Here is a 16687-nt window from a genome sequence, read left to right on the forward strand (position 1 = left end):
TCATGAATAATCTGTGTTATTATTTTTTATTTATTTTGTGTATTTATTTGTAAACTGCAAAAACACAAAGTCTTATGTCTTGTACTCTAGTTTCTAGTACAAATAACTTGGACTACCTGAGAAAAGACAAATCTAACTTTCAAGTAACTTTTCAGCAAGAAATGTTTAGTTAATAATTGCTTAATATTGGCAAATATTAAGGAATTTTACTAATCAATAATATAAGCCCCATCACTCAAATATGTAGGAATCACTATGAAACCATCTTTCGAATCAGTTTGGAGAGATAAAGTCAGATTGCAATAAGAAAATAATCTGGAATTGTCAAATCGGTGTAAAGATTAGCCAAAGTGTTGCTCCAATGATCTGAATATTTTCTCAGCATTTATGGCCATCTCGTAAAATAATAAACTACAAAAATTAAATTAGAAATGGCACTGAGAACTGCTGTAACCAGAATATAATTGGCCAATGGAATTAGTACTTGTTTATCAATATTAGGAAAATATTGACATCAAACAAGCTTCTATTTCTTGCTAAAAAGTTATCATGTAGTTAGTTTTGAATTATTTTCACAAGAAGCTAAACCAAAAATACTTGGTAAAACTTTGTGTTTTAGCAGTATAAATAAGAAAGAACGCAGTGATCTCTGGTTGTGGGTCGCAGCAATCAGTTCCTCTACAGCGACTGTCCTTCCTCTTCCTACTAGGACACAAATCACTGTTTCTTTCTATTTTAGTCCTAATAACATGCAAGCTCCAAACACAAATCCACATTAACTCTCTACTGTTGATGGAGAGATTTTTGGCGTTTTCTACTTCAACTAGTCAGATAGCATAAAGTCTGTGGGGCTTGTGGGGAAAAGCTGCTGGTGTAGAGCACGTTTGACTGAGCCAGCAAAGTGATCAAGAAGTGGCTTTAGTAGCATCAGCACTAAAGTCCAGACTTTAGCCGCCAGCTCAGATGGAAACTCGGGTCGTGTCCTGTTGAAGAGCTTCCAATCGAGAAGAAAAACTCGCAGGACATCAGAAATGAAGGAACCAAAAGCAGAAGTGGTTTAGCTATATCCGGGCCAACGAGCCCCAAGCAATCACTCAAGGGTGCAGGAACCATTATAAAACCGTCTTTCGGATCAGGTTGGATCAGGTCAAACTGCAATAAGAAACTATTCTAAAACTGTCAAATTGGTGTAAAGATTAGCCAAAGTGTTGCTCCAATGATCTGAGTAGTTTCTCAGCATTTATGGCCATTTTATAAAATAATAAACCTCAAAAATTAAATAAGAAATGATTATCAGAACAGCTGTAACCAGAATATAATTGAGGTTTACTGAGGACAAAAGAAAAAGGAAGTAAAAATGAAGAACCAAGTCAATTACATTTTTGTTTTATGAAGTTTTAAAAAATTAAACATCAGGCATGTAAATAGGGATGATATCATTAATTGGATTAATAGAGTTAATTGTAATCGTAGATAAATATTTAAATAATTCAGTATGTTAACTACAGTATTTAAACAACAAAAAGATTATAAAACTACAAATATTTTGCATTTAAGGTTAAAAACGACACTATTTTCTAACTACTACTCCTCGAGTAGCATAGTTTTAGCTTCACCTGGTGTAAATGCCGTAAAACAATCAATTAATCACCATTTGCTATCTAGATATAAATTCATTGATCCAAAAAATAATCAACAGATGCATCCTTTGCTACAAATGATCAAGTGTTCACTGAAGGAATACTGTTATTGCATTTCAGGCAATAAAATATTAATTTTTTTTATTTTAAAGGGAAAAAAACCCACATTTGTTTATTTGCATATTTTAATGCATTTGTAATGATATATGAAAATGATTACATGACAAATCTGCAGAATGTGCCAAGTTTCTTATCCAATTAACTGAATAATTGTCAAACAATTGATTAATTGACAACTATTGTTGTTCATTTAGAGCAAATTACCAAAAATGGGTTGAGGTCAGTTACAAAAACATTACAAGAGTTTCCCCTTATTGTTACATGTTTATGCTGAAATAGCTCATCTATTTCTGTCCTGTAATGTATCCCTGAAGCACATCAAAGCCAGCATTTATTCCTGAACAATGCTGACTGTTGGCTTTGCTGCGAGGAGCCGATGTAACAGAGAGCCAGTGAAGCAGATAAGAGTGCAGAGAGAACGGCGGAGCCGGAGCACAGCGAGGAACCGGACCGCAAACTGGGCCAAACACATGTCATACGACTTCAGCATAAGGCTGAGCTGGAAAAACCAACAAAAGGAAAGGCATGACACACGAAGGATTAGCGCTCACTCCACCTATAGCAACCCGAGTCCTACAGGCTTTCTTCTCTATTCTGGTAGAACAGAAATAGACATTTTACCAGAAAGATGCTGGTGGGTTTACAAAAACTTATAGAATATGCTATTATGTGATAAATGAAGGTTTTGAATAATAGTTTAGGCCTTTCGCAATAAATAATTAATTAGTTTCATGTTAAATAAAAACAAGCTTAATAATTTCTATTTTCAAGATGTATTTTTTTTTTCTTCCTTTCTACCAAAAAGTGGATGAAAAAGTCTTTAATCTGCTGCTTTGGTCTCAGCTAACTTTGTTCGTATAATTTTGCTTTCAGAGGCAATATAACTAAATGTATTTATTGTTTCTGTTTTTTATTTTGGATATTTAGAATGTCTTCCAGTTCCAGTGTTAAATGTTCATTCAAATTTGAAGTTCATTGATCTTTGAGAATGTGTTCTTGCATTATTATACAATTACTATTTTATTAATTGAAAATTTAATCATTTCTGACCTTATCCAAAATGGTCACTAATTTATGGAAGCACAAATTAGAAAGACTTGAAGTCCTCCAACGGAGATGTTCATTGCAATACTTACCAATATTATTGGCATTGCAGTTTTTCTAACAGTAGAACAAGAGCAGCATACTTCACAGCAATCACTCCACAGAAAAAATGTGTTTTGAATCTGTTCAAGTTCAGAACAACGCTACAGCTTGGCTGTGCCTTCTAGGAGCAAAAACAAGTCAAACACAAACCTCACTGATTAATGAACAGTAACCAGACCACAAAGCTACCAGCCAAACACACAAATGATTAAATAAAAGCAGCTGACACAATATGACGGCCCACATGGGAACCAATCACTGAAGGATCAGAGGACATTTCACTGGCCCCCGGTCGTCTCACATAAAAGACTTTAAAACACTTTTCTTACTTTATAAATCACTGAATAACTCAGATCTGTTGTTGTGTCAACCTTTCAGATCACTCAGGAGTTCTGGCTAAAGTCCACTTTAAATCCACAGAATCAGAACCAGACACACAAAAGCAGTGTTCGGTTTCTATGAGCCACTAATCTGAAACAACCTTAAAGAAAACTGAAAAACTGCTGAAACACTGAGTTCTGTAAAATCAAGGCTGAAAATTAAAAACCAAAGCAAGTTTTCTCTTACTTTGTCACTGCAATATAAAATTCTGCTTGTTTGTTGTTTTATTATTCATTTATTTATGAAAGGCACTTTGACTTAATTGCTGAAAATGGGCATTTTATGAAGAGCAGCATTTGTGTTTGTGCTGCTTTGACTGCAGTGCTGTGAGGTCAAAGCCATCAAAAAGATATTTTATCGCTTTTTATCATTATTGCAATAAATGCTACAAAATATTGCCACCAAATTTAAACTCCAGATGGAAAGAAATGAGGAATCCGTCATTGTACTCTGATCTTTTTTAACAAAGCTGATACAATTAGAGAAGTATACAGTAAAAAAATAATGACATTAGTGACGCCACTTGGGCTTCATAAGAGTTTTTAAGAGTGACATAAATGAAAAAGCTATGCAGCCAAACAACAAGATGCTAAATTTGCTCCTTGCTAAGTTCATTTTTCCAGGCTCCTAAGATATTTTTCATCATCAAATCTAGTTTTCCCATCACAGAACCAGTTCTGTTTTTCATTTAAGTATTAGCATAAGTAACCTACCCACACCTATGGCAACTGAGCACAGCTAATTTCTTCACAGAGATACGAGTCTCTCTTATCTCGTGATGCAAAATGGCTGCAGAGAATAAACTGCAAGCACAAGCAACTTAAATCCCTTACAGGATACCAATTTCTCCACCCAACACAGCTGTGGAGCTAGATTTCCATACCTGGGTAGCCCAGAGAGTCAGCAGAGTTTTAACATAGAGTTCAACACGTTAATAAAAGGTAAAACCAAAAAAAAAAAAACACACAACTTCAGACTCTACCGATCGTCCTGTTTGGTGAACTGCACACATGGACTCTTACAGGATGATGTGTGCGCGACCGGTCGAAAACTCCAGGTTAGGACAAACGACTAGGCCTGTTGCAATGAGCAATAAATTAATTAATTGCATGATAAATTAAAACACACTCAATAGTCTTTTTTTTCAAAAAAACGGAATGACAAAAGACTTCATTCTGGTGTTTCTGTCTCATCTATCTCCTTTATTTGTTTACAGAGATTCCATAATTCATTTTATTTGCTGTTTCTGTTGTTTTGTTCGTTTATTTTGGATATTTAAAATGTCTTCCAGATCCAGTGCTTAGTGTTCATTACAATTTAAAGCTCATTGATCTTTAATAATGTGTTGTTACATTATTATTTTATTACAGTTATATTACTTGAAAAAAGGTCCTAAAACAACATTATCATTTATCACAATAACTTATGGGACCATTTATCATCCATAAAAATTGATTGTGTATCTATTTTTTTTGTCCTGATGTAATATGAAAAGAATTTGTAATCAATGTCTGGACCTGACCTACAGAAGCAGATGGCACACTGAATATTTCTGAATCTCAAGGAAAGCTGGAATGACAAGGACGATAGAGACAGCATCTTCAATGACGTTACCTTCATTGTTCAAAGAATCTCCACCATAGTGCAAAAAGTAAATCACAACTGATTTTATGTTACAGGCACAGTCAGAGCTGCTAACAGAAAAACCTGCATCAGAAAATGTTTTTGTCTTGGCTGGCATCATTGGAATGCCAACTCTCCTGCAGCGGGAATCTACGCCTGTTTTATGGGTCTTCTAGTCTTTTTATTTTTTTTAAAGCACTCTCTTTAAGCGAACGCCAGCTTCAATGAACGTCTTAAGGAGTTAACAGTAACTCCTGGGAGATGAAGGCAGCCAATGCCCTGGAAAGGCCCAGCTCTTCAAAAGCCTGTGTGGTTGTTCCTCTGGAGAAAGTGACGTAATGTCAGCCTCTTGTCTGACAGTTTGCAGGGGAAAGTGGAGGAGAAAGAGAAAAGGAATGGGGGATTTGACAGGAGCGAGATAAAAACAAACTTTCCCAACCAAATGCTAATTGAGAGAAACTAAAAGGCCACACTGGCAGAGTGCTGATTTCACGCCAACCCCCCCACACAAATGCTGGTACGTTTGGCTTCAAAGAGAGAAACTGTCTGCTCCAGAAACATTAGAAAAATCCACTGCAGGATTTGATTAATATGTGTAAGAAATATACTGATCATTTCGTAGGTGACCAGTTGGCCAATTTTCATGTTAAAGTAGCTCCACTGTGAAGCTCCAAATAATTTTTTTCCTCTAGTCACACCATGGCAAACCGGTTAATTTGCTCTAATAATAGCCGCGGTGTGAAAGTTTTTCCTTAGTGATTATATCTTCCTCTTCTGCAAAGTGTTTAATGTTAGGTTAGAGGAAGCCTAGAAGACGTCCTAGAAGAAGACTTGAGTTATAGCTACCATTCATTTTACTATCAACATGCAGCTTTTGCTTATGGTAATATTTGCTAGATTCATGGATAAAGTGAAGTATACGTATTTACAGAAGCATCGGTGACACTTTGACTGCAATAAAGTTATCAATTATTCTTTTCTTACTAAGCACAACAACAGATTTAGTTTAATTTTGCTTTAATTTTACAATTAAGCCCAAAACAGTGAATACACATGGCAGATTCTGATTTAAATCAACGAAAACAGAGACAGGTATCTGAAAGATCCACAAAACAATGTAAAAGAAACAATCTTGGAAAGGAAAAAAAAAGTTCTAAAATGCAAGAAAAAAAACATGGAGAAGATTGTTTGTGCTCTTTGCAACGGGCAGAAGAAAAATATTGATTAAACTTCCAGTAATTTAACATTTCTCATACGGTTGTACCGATTTCCATATTCTGATCAATTATCATCTTTAAGAAGCCTGATCTACTCATTCCGATATTGTCCGAAAGCAATTTATTTTGTCTAAAAAAATCTAAATATAGTGACAAAGTTGATTATCTTTTGTGCTCTTCACGTGTTTCAGACTGGACCACTTCCTTGCCATCGCTCTAATCTTTAGCAAGATTGAAGTCAGTTATCAGCCTGGGCTGCTTTAAGAAGTGAATACTACTTCCAGTCTAACAAATACCAAATAAGCTACATGTATTGTGTTTTGGTCTGTGTGCATTGACTAAAATGACACAAAAAATGATGGTTTAACAATAAGTTCCCATAGCAACCGGTGCCTGTGAGGCATTGGCTATTGTCTGGATGTTAATCTAAGAAAAGAATGAGCTGCCTTCGTCAAAAGTTAGTAAATAATTTAACATATTGAAAATATTATTATGTGCCTTAAATATTGTTTATTTTTTAATTTCCAGAAACATCAGTCCAGTTTGCTGAACATATAATCCAGAGATTCTTCAGTATTTTTGCCATTATAACACATTTTGCCAAACAATAAATTGTTCCAGAATTTATTACATTAAATTATATTGTTGTTGTTTTGAGACCATTTTAGGTAATATAATTGTAATGGCACAATAATCCAAGAACACATTCTCAAATATTAAACTTTACATTCAAATAAACATTTAACACAAGAACTGGAAGACATTTTATACATCCAAATTAAATAATCAAAACAACAGAAACAACTATTAACTTCGATCATGAAGCCTATGAAAACAAAAAAAGGACTAGAAGAGAGCAAAGCAGCTCATCCTGTTTTTGGTAGAAAGAGAGAAAAGAGAAAAACAGCAAATTGTGCAAATGGAAATGATTGAGCTAGTTTTAATTTATCGTACCATTAATTGATTTATTTATTGCTTATTGCAACAGACCTAAACCTCAAGAGATTAAAACGATAGAAAATAAGGGCTGTGATGATCAATAACCTGTAAATTGGTGTGTTTCTATATCGGTGAAGTGAGTAAACAAACTAAGAGTCGCCACGGAGACAAGCTTAGCACCCAGCTCTGATTTCTCCTACCTGCTGTTCTCTCTGCGCTCTGCCAGCATTTCAACTCTTCACCATCAGAAGAAACAACAATATTCCATCAAAAGGCAGAAATCGGCCGCCGGTGCCCCTGTGAAAACGTCCCTTTCTGAAAAGCCCAGGCGATGGCGGAGTCATGCCTTTCCGTCTTGGCAGCATCAGAACAGCACATGCTACGTACGGATGCACGATCACGGAGGCAGGGATCGTCTTCAACTGGCGGTGCTAGAGGCTTTGTTTTCCACTAAGCATACTGTGTGTGTGTGGGGGGGGGGGCGTGTGGGGATGTGTGTGTGTGTGTGTGTTTGTGTGTGTGGGTGTGTGTGTGGTCTGCCGGGACTGGCACAGCTGATCCCCCCCTGACACCGGGTGGGGTGTACAGAGCTTCAGAGAGAGAGAGGAGGGAGGAGTGTGGCGAACACTACAGCCATAACAGAGAGGAATGAACCATTTCTTCAGAAGGGGACGCACGACTGCCAGAAATGAGCATAATTAAAAAATTAAACGCACTCACATTGTGGTTCAAGGAATTAAAGTTAATTTATAAAAAATTTGTCTAAAATTCAAGACATTTTGTAAAGTTGGATTAAAAAACCACTTCAGGGTGTATTTACACCAGTCCTGTTTAATCTGCTTTATCAGAACTCCAGTTTGTTTCTCAGTTCACTTTAACACTGCACTTTGTCAAACGATTCAAATCAATTGAAAAACCTGTTCCCCTCCTCACCTGTTGTGGCGCTGCACCCAGACCTATGGAAGGAAACATCCCAAAACCTCTGAAGGAGTCACTGAGCGCAACTTCCATCTTCACAAAATGTAAACAAAATGGAGTAACATGAGATTTTAGTGGTTGTAGAATTTCTCTTTTTTTGAACTCTGGTCTGTTTGAATGAATATGTGAATGCCACGCAGACCTCAACAGGAAGCAAACAATAGCGCTGGGCATTCTGGGTAAATACACAAAACAAATGCAGGAGTTTGCTTTGGTCGTGGTCTTTTACCAATTGCAAAAGAGAAATCCCACGACTCCTAAAACCTGACGGTACTCCATTTTTGTTTACATTTAGTGAAGAAGAACGTTGTGCTGATGTTTTTATGTTGTCTCCTCCAGTAATTATTGATGCAACGCCACCACCGGCGAGGAGGAGAACAGTTTTTTCAACTGGTTTGGATCATTTGACACAGTGCAGTGTGAAAGAGAACTAGACGTTATTGTGATAAACGATAATATTGTTGATTTGACACCATTTTTCAGTAATGCAACGGTATAACAATGCAATAACACATTCCAACCCAGGACGACCATATTGAGGACTACAACCTCTTCACATGGCGAACGTGCTCTACTAACTGAGTCACCCAGCACTCCTGGATTTATTTTTTTATTGAAGGCTGAAATTTGCTCACATATTTATGAGGAAGAAGCCTCAGGAATATGGTTTCCAGATGCACACTGAGGTGTATAAAATCAGTTCAGCAGGGAACAGAAAGCATCTCGTGCTACGCCGACAGAAGCAACACATTCTCATAAAACACACAAACTTGAATATACGGCTGAACATTTAAAAAGTAAACAATAAAATAAAACACCAACCAGTCTCTCAGGGTTTAACTGCAGCGAGAGAAAAAGCTGTTGCATTTTACAGCCTTAAGCAACCAGAATGTTATTTGTCGCATTATCTGCCTAAAACTGGGGCCATTATGTGAACTGGAACTGCAATATAAATGTTTATATGAGCATGCAGGCCATTTTATATCATGGACTCAATGTGGCTATGCATTAGAGTTTATGAAAAACACATCGAAATAAATTACGGCAATAAACAAAGCTGGAATATTTCATTTTTCATCTGTCCAATAAAACAACAAACCATTTCCCTGTTTTCATAAGAGACTATAGAATAACCCCAAAGCCGACATCCAGCTTCAAAACACCACCCAATAAAACACAGAACCATAAATCCATTATTTATAAAAAAAAAATAATAATAATTTGTTATGAAATTCCTGAGTGCTTTAAAATGGATAAATTACTCTTGAATTTAAACAGCACAATAAATGACGCACAATAGCTAAATAAGACATAACTGTATTTGGCAACGTCTGTTTAGCAGTAAACTGACTTCCTGTTGTCCTCAGCACTTTTGGTTCCTTCTGAGAATGAAAAAAAAAACTGAAATTATTCAGTTTAATTATAAACAAACTTCCTGTGGTTCCTAAATTAATTCTGCAAAATAAGTTTAAAAGCACATAACACAACAAGATGAGACAGCAGATTTTATTTACCCTTTTGGGGTTTTCGCTCTGGGAAATGATGTATATGTATATTATATACGTATGTGGCCATGACATCATCAGTGTCACATGGCCACAACAACACCGCGTGTTTTCCCTCAAGAAGCACAAACAGAGCAACAAGATGGAAATAAACGCAAGTTAATAACATTGGCTCAGTTTTCCTTCTTGGACTGATAAAGATATATTTAGGTCTGTCGCAATAAACAATAAATCAATTGATCACACGATAAATTAAAAACAGCTCAATTTCTGTTTGTATGATTTATCAACAATTTTGTTCACAGAAACTTCACTCAATTGATTTGCTGTTTCCTGTTACTTTGTTTATTTATTTTTCATATCTAAAATGTCTTCCAGTTCCTGTGTTAAATGTTCATTAATATTTGAGAATATTTCTTGCATTATTATGCCAGTACCATCTTACTACTTGAAAATGGTCTCAAAGCAACAATATGATCATTTATCATCCAACAAATATCTACAGGTGCAGAAAAAAATAGATTTGTTTGAAAATCACAATTCCTAGTCCTTAATATTTTAAATCAGTTCAAAATGTAAAAACGCAATGATTTTTAAATTTTTGCCACTTTTTGTTGAGTACACTTCAAATCCCATTGTGCGTCCATTCGGCCACCATATGCACTTAAAATAATTCTTTGATACTTTTTCTATTCAAGAAAAATCCAGGCGGACAAGCTAACACTGGAAACTTAAGTTACAGCTCTAAAGGCACAAACCTAGTTTTGTTTTAACATAAACTGGGGGAATTTGATAAAGTATGAAACTGTTTTAAATAAATGTTTTGTTTACACCGTCTTTTTTTTCTTGTCAGTCACATAACTTAAATATAATCTCTAGATTATTAAATGGTTTCTGAATTCAAAACAGTTTCCAAATCAAAATATGACCTTAAAGATCTAAATCAAAAGATATTAAAATATTCACATCTCTACCTATATAGTTGTATTAGTCGCATTATTAATCCGCAGTGGGGAAAAAACAACATAAAAAAAATATTTTTAAAACTATGTCATCGACTTTATTGATAAAGTACCAAGACATAAAATAAAATTAAAATTAAATATCATTTGTCTTTGGAATCAATAAAGTATTTTAGATTTTGAATTCAAATTTAAACCTGAAAAATCTGAAAGATTTTAAATACAGAATATGTTGTTTTGAATGAAGGTAACACAAAACACTTACACACATGAATTATTTATATATCCCTTATTGAAACAAATATCTTGATGAAACTACTTACTGAAAACATGGTTGTGTTTGGGTTAATTAAAAATTATCCAATTATGTTGTATTTCAAGACAGAGAACCTTGTAAAACACAGCCTGATGCTGTATTTCTATCTGACAGTTCACTTCGGCGTCCTCTTTGTAAAGCATTTCACTTGGTCCAAAAGGCTTTGTTCTCTGAGAGGTGAATTAGCGCCAGACTTGTGCTGCATTATCCGCAAGATTTACATGCAGCTTCATAGTTTCACTGAATCAATAACAGGCTAACAAAGCACAAAATCCAAAGTGCTGCAGCACAAAGAAGAAATTACGGGAATAAGATGTAATATCAGCTCAGAAGATTTGCTTTCATTCTTTCATATAGTAACATACATATTTACTAAAATGGTTCTATTTATATTCAAATAAAACTGTATGAAATGCAATTTAGAGTAAGAGAGTGTGATGAGTCTAATTTTCCAATTTCTCCCTTTTATCTTTAGAGCTTTTTGATACATAAAGTTATGCTTATTTCTAAAAGTTTCCATCATGTCTTAATAACAGTGACAAAAAATTATATTTGCAGTGGAAAATTACAGATTTATGGCTGTTACCTCAAGTTATCATAAATTTCCTTTCACTCTAGTTTGTCCACTTCATTTCACCGGAACCTGTTTTACACAACATACCAAGACAATAAACCAAATTATCACCACATGTAAGTAAGGTCTTCCTACTTGGGATAAGTTAACCCAGAAAGTAACCCTGGTTCTGTTTAACCTGTTTTGTAGCATGGGGATCAGACAATGAAGCAACTGTTTGTTCCAGGTCAGTAAAATGCAAATATTCTGATCAAATCTACAGCTATCAAACATCAAAACTGGGGAAGATATTAAATAAACACATGGTAAATCATCAGAATATATTTTAACACTAATAAGAATATACTAACAGTTTTAAAGGGCACTACAGAGTAATATTTGCCTAAATTTGGGCTACAATCAAACTGACAAGCTATTAGAAAACTGTGGTACAGCTCAGTAACAGTCAACAACTCTTAAATTAACTGCTAAATCTACCTAAAATAAGATGCTAAAATGAACCAAAAAAACAAATTCAGATTAAAGAAATGCATTTATGTCAAGGCAACCCTTGTTTTAGTCCTGCAGAAGAAAGCAGACTGAACTACTGACAGGAGTTTCAAGTTACAAAGCCTGCCAGCGATGAAAGCCGAGTGGGAGAAAAGCAGAAGAATGAAAGAAGTCAAGGCTAAAGCTACTGTATGCTCACATTCAATTTGTGAAGGTCTTGAGCTTTTCCTATTAAAAACAGTCTGTTAAGACACAATAAAAGGAAATTAAACTGCTGGATCAGTCTGGACATGCGACCTGTCAATCAAAAACTAAAACATACAACCGATTCTGAACAATGAAGGCCACCAACAACCTTCAGTGTGCTCATTACGATGAACTTGTATTTTCTACAACATGCTGAGACACGTCTGCAGCTCTGCACACAGAAAGGACAGTTGTTCTTGTTTTATCCTATTAAAGTGTCCCCACTGCAAATGCGACCTATAACTGACTTATTTTAGGGAAGTCTGGAAAGCAAAAATCCAGACTATTAGATTTTTTCATCCAAAAATCTAATTGCTGCCACTTCCATTTGCAGTATTAAATCAGACACGTCCAACAGTCTTCAAACATATGCAGTCATGTCACATTTTACCTCATTGACATGCGTCATAATTCTGCACCAGAAGAAGCCAGAAGTGGTAAATCCAGTTAAGCATTCCCCCAGTGTGTTATCAGCCTGGCACGTCACCAGGCTTTACTTGGGGCACAACTAAAACTCATAAGTGTATTATAAGTCTGGCGGGCCATCAGGCTTTTTTTGCACTTCCACCAGGCTTAGAATTTCCTCCAGTGTATTATAAGCCTGACTGGTAACCAAGTTTTTCCTGGGGAATAATTTAGATGCTGTCCTTTATGTAACAATGCAATTTTTAAAGAAAAGTCTGTGTTAGATGAAATTAGTATTGGTATTTCAAAGCCTTCCAAAGCAGTAAGTAATTCAAAACATTCAGATCTATGCATCAGTACCATATCAGAAATCCTCATATACTTCAGAGTCAATAGGGATCAGTTCACTTCATCACTCATTTTCAAGGCTGGAGCTATAAAAGTACTAAAACAGGAAAAACAAAGTTCATGAAATCAGAACCTCTTGCTTCCAGTACGAGCACACAGTGACTCTGCTGTCCTTTCACACACAGCTCTCTGTGCAGAAATAAACTCAATTTCAAGATAAAGTTACAACCAGACGGAAACACTGTTTAGCATCGAGAGCAACATGCAAATCCATCTAAATGTTCAACATTAACCACCACTTCAGATAATTTGGTTTTTATATTAGATTTGACTCTAATGATTATCTGTGGCCAAGAAAGGTGGAAAAGTGCTGCTTCATTGCATTTTGCTGGTGGCTACAAAGATTCTTCTTTTAGCCACATCTGCAGACTTTATCCTGAAGCAAATTTAGTGAAACAGGTTCAGCTTGTGTGCATGTTTAATGGCTATTGCTACTAAGGCTTGCATCTGTAGGAAAATGACACTGATAAGGCCTTTTAACCCAATTTATGTCATACAAAAACCGTTATTTCTGCTGTGTGAGCAACGGACTGAAAATAAACAAGGTGTGAAATATTTTCTACACAAGATTTTTGGGTAAAGGTGAATATTAAAACGTTTTAGAAATTACAAATCCTATTCTAAATCTAAGTGAAGCAAACATAGAATTTTTATCATCAGTAAAATCTATAATTTAAAAAATCTAAATTTGTCATAGTTATCAATATGTTAACAGGAGAAAGTAATGCAACAACAGCAAAAATATATTTACGATTAAGCCCAAAAGTATTTACAACCTTTCCATATTTGGTGTTAACATAATCTTTTAATTTCACTGACAGATTCTTTCTGAGTGGTAAGTTTCCATGCATCACAAAACTGAAACAAACTTCAAGGAAACTGCAAAACAGCTGAAATATTGAGTTTCTTCAATTTAAGCTGTTGCTGATCTTCCAAGGAGTGAATTTCCAGAAAATGCACGTCAAGGTCAGATAGTTCAATGCTTAGAAAAATGAAAGAAAATCCCAAGAGGTCCATTTCAGATATTAAAGGTTTCATTTAGTATGTTAAATGCCCTGCTAAAGGTCATGACAGTGCAATAAGAAAAGAACTGAACAAGCAAAGCTTGCTTTATAAGTTGAGAATAAGGACAACACTTCCTTTTTATAAAAATAACATGACTTAGGTTTCCAAAGCTGAATCTTAATGAGCATTATTTTTGGTTCTAATGCACAGAAGTAAGTTTAGAAAAAATAAATGCAAACATCTGGTAAAATCTGTCCAGTTTGATGGTGAAGGTGTGATGATTAGGGTTGTTTTTCATCCACTAAGTGAGGACAATTTGTAGATGGAGTCTGATTTCTGTAAAAGTATTCTAGATTAAACACGGGGGATCTGAGAGACAGCTGAATCCTGGGGAAACGGGGTCAAGTCAAAGCAGTTAAATAAAAGAAGATCTACAAGCTAGGCAGCTTCTCTACTTTGAACAATTAGTGAACAAACTGATACATGTGTGATTTTAATTTCATGGAAACATCTCAATTGCAAAAATTTTTTTTCCCCATTTCCCAATGTAGCAGAACATTGACAAAGATTTGCTCCTATTTGTAATGAAAACACAGCCTGTGAGGTTGACTGGTCTCTCAATTGTTGTAAGATTGATTGTGTTGTCCTGTGTTGGACTGGAAATCAGTCCAGAAGTACCCTACGTCTCGCCCAGTGACCACTTTCCAGTGACCATATGATTTTGCGTTTTAAGAATAAATCTGCAAATTTTGAAAAAAACAACACATTTTTTGATAAAAACTTCTACCACTAGGATGAGGTTTGTTTTTTTGTTTTTGTTTTTTTACCGTTCATCAAAACTAGTTTATTTCACAAAACTGCAATAAAAATACTTTTTACACATCACATGAGTCGCCACATGTTGCCACTAGCAACAAAGAAGAGTTGGAGAATCATGGATCAATCAGTATGTTTTCTAATCATTTATAGTGTGAACAAACTTATTCACGTGTGTTATTTGCTTTTCTCACTTAAAGAAAACACAGCAATTGCGAAATTGAAGGGGTTTTTTTTCAACATCAGCAGAAAAACAACAAAATATTGAGCACATTTGTAATGGAGAGGCCGCTAATGTCAAATCAACTGATGCATGAGAAGACACCTCATCAAGATCTGGATTCCTCTAAAAAATTGGAAACTTCAGAATGCAACTAAAATATTTAGTATATTTAATATTTTAAAGTAAGAAATATGGATTCAAACCTATACAAGGCATTTAATTGACATGTACCCTAAACAGATCATGCATTTGGGTCACCATTTCTAAATACATTGCAGCAAAATTTCAGCTATATTTATCCTATTAATATTTACCCACAATATTTATATAAATTAGTTATTTTAATGCCAATACGGGTTAAATCGATTGCTCTGACATACATACCTTCTACAAGGCAGAGACGAACATGTAGGTTAATTAACTGGTGTGCAGACATCCAGGTCGGCCCCAAACCCACAAACAATACGCTGACCAGAAGCAACCACAGGTTATTCTAAATCTGCACCTTTGGCGAACAAGAATACAGCAAATCTGGGCGATATAACCACCAGAATATGCGAAATATCAACAATATACAGTCAAAACCCATCGATGGTTAAGGATTTGGTTCCCCAACCATGATTTACTAATGTTGACGAATTAAAATGTCATAACACTGAATCATTCTCGGGTCCGTCAAGGTTATCTTGTCAGTGTCCTTGTGTTGTTGTTTTTTTTCCAAAGCAGCCCATTTTCCGTCAGCCGGCCCCCTCAGCTCGCAGTGAAAACCCAGCTGCAGACCCGCATTTGGTCGCCGAAACGCCTTCAGTTAAAACATGCTAGCTAAAGCAGCTAACCAGCTGATCGCACTAGCATCGCAGCATCTGAGCGACAACTGTCAAACTAAACCGTGACGTCTTCAAATGAATTGCTTTGAAAATAACAAATTGTGAAGATATATACTAAAAGTGTACGTTACAGTGCCACAATTGAGTTCGTAATCTCGTTTTTAATGGTGTTACTGTGACGCTAACAGCGGCTGCACCGTTACTGGTGCTGTTAACAGACGTGATGAACATTCCTGTATATGCTAACTGTGCTAGGCGGCTAGCTGGCGATGCTAACTAGCCGCTCCAGAGACCTCAGCGTATCCGCCGTCCTACTCACCAGTGAGCGGCCTCTGAAGCGAAGTACTTCGGTGGGAACGTTGACGATAACCTCCAATGTGTGCATCCATATGTCTCAGACGATGCGCAAACCTAAAAGCGGTGAGCGCTTCCTCTCCTTCCTTCTGCCGGTGGCCATTTTTTCCTCAACATCCAAATAAAGCGGAGCTCGTCCCGGTTGCGATCAGGTCCCAGCGCCGAGTTTCCTCCAAACAGCATCCTCCTGCTGACACCGCCAGCGTGGAGAGGGAGCCACATCTGCAGCACAAAGCTGACATCTGTTGGAACCTCCTAGGAAAAGCACTCAATGACTTGCATTAAAGGACACAGATCCAAAAAATATGTACTCACTGCTTTCCTTAGTGCCTACACCAGTGCAGTGGTTCCACACTTTGAATGTTTTTGCAATTTTGCAACTTTTCTTCAAAGGTAATCCGCTCAACAGTAATCAAACTTTAAATCATTGTAGACTGAAAACATAAAGAAAATTACAAGTAACAAAAAATACAATCAGGCACAAATAACATTCAACAAGAATCTTTTGAAACT

At 35.9% G+C, this 16687-nt stretch overlaps 1 protein-coding gene across 5 annotated transcripts in view; it reads right to left on the reverse strand.

The window, feature by feature from the left end:
• wdfy3 (WD repeat and FYVE domain containing 3) overlaps nucleotides 1-16376 on the reverse strand; it is an 83037-nt gene extending 66661 nt beyond the window's left edge. For 3 of the 5 annotated variants that reach the window (XM_055039290.1, XM_055039287.1, XM_055039286.1), the window contains exon 1: nucleotides 7267-7501. In XM_055039290.1, the coding sequence (XP_054895265.1) occupies nucleotides 7267-7295 (29 nt within the window). In that variant the 5' untranslated portion in view covers nucleotides 7296-7501. Of the gene's footprint in view, nucleotides 1-7266; nucleotides 7503-16139 lie in introns of those variants that run through there. The other 2 variants (XM_055039289.1, XM_055039288.1) reach the window with 2 other exon arrangements.
• Between the last annotated feature and the right edge of the window lie 311 nt (nucleotides 16377-16687).

The sequence above is a fragment of the Poeciliopsis prolifica genome, unplaced genomic scaffold (assembly GCF_027474105.1).
Source record: "Poeciliopsis prolifica strain line A6 unplaced genomic scaffold, Auburn_PproV2 SCAFFOLD014, whole genome shotgun sequence".
In the NCBI taxonomy this organism is placed as follows: domain Eukaryota; kingdom Metazoa; phylum Chordata; class Actinopteri; order Cyprinodontiformes; family Poeciliidae; genus Poeciliopsis; species Poeciliopsis prolifica.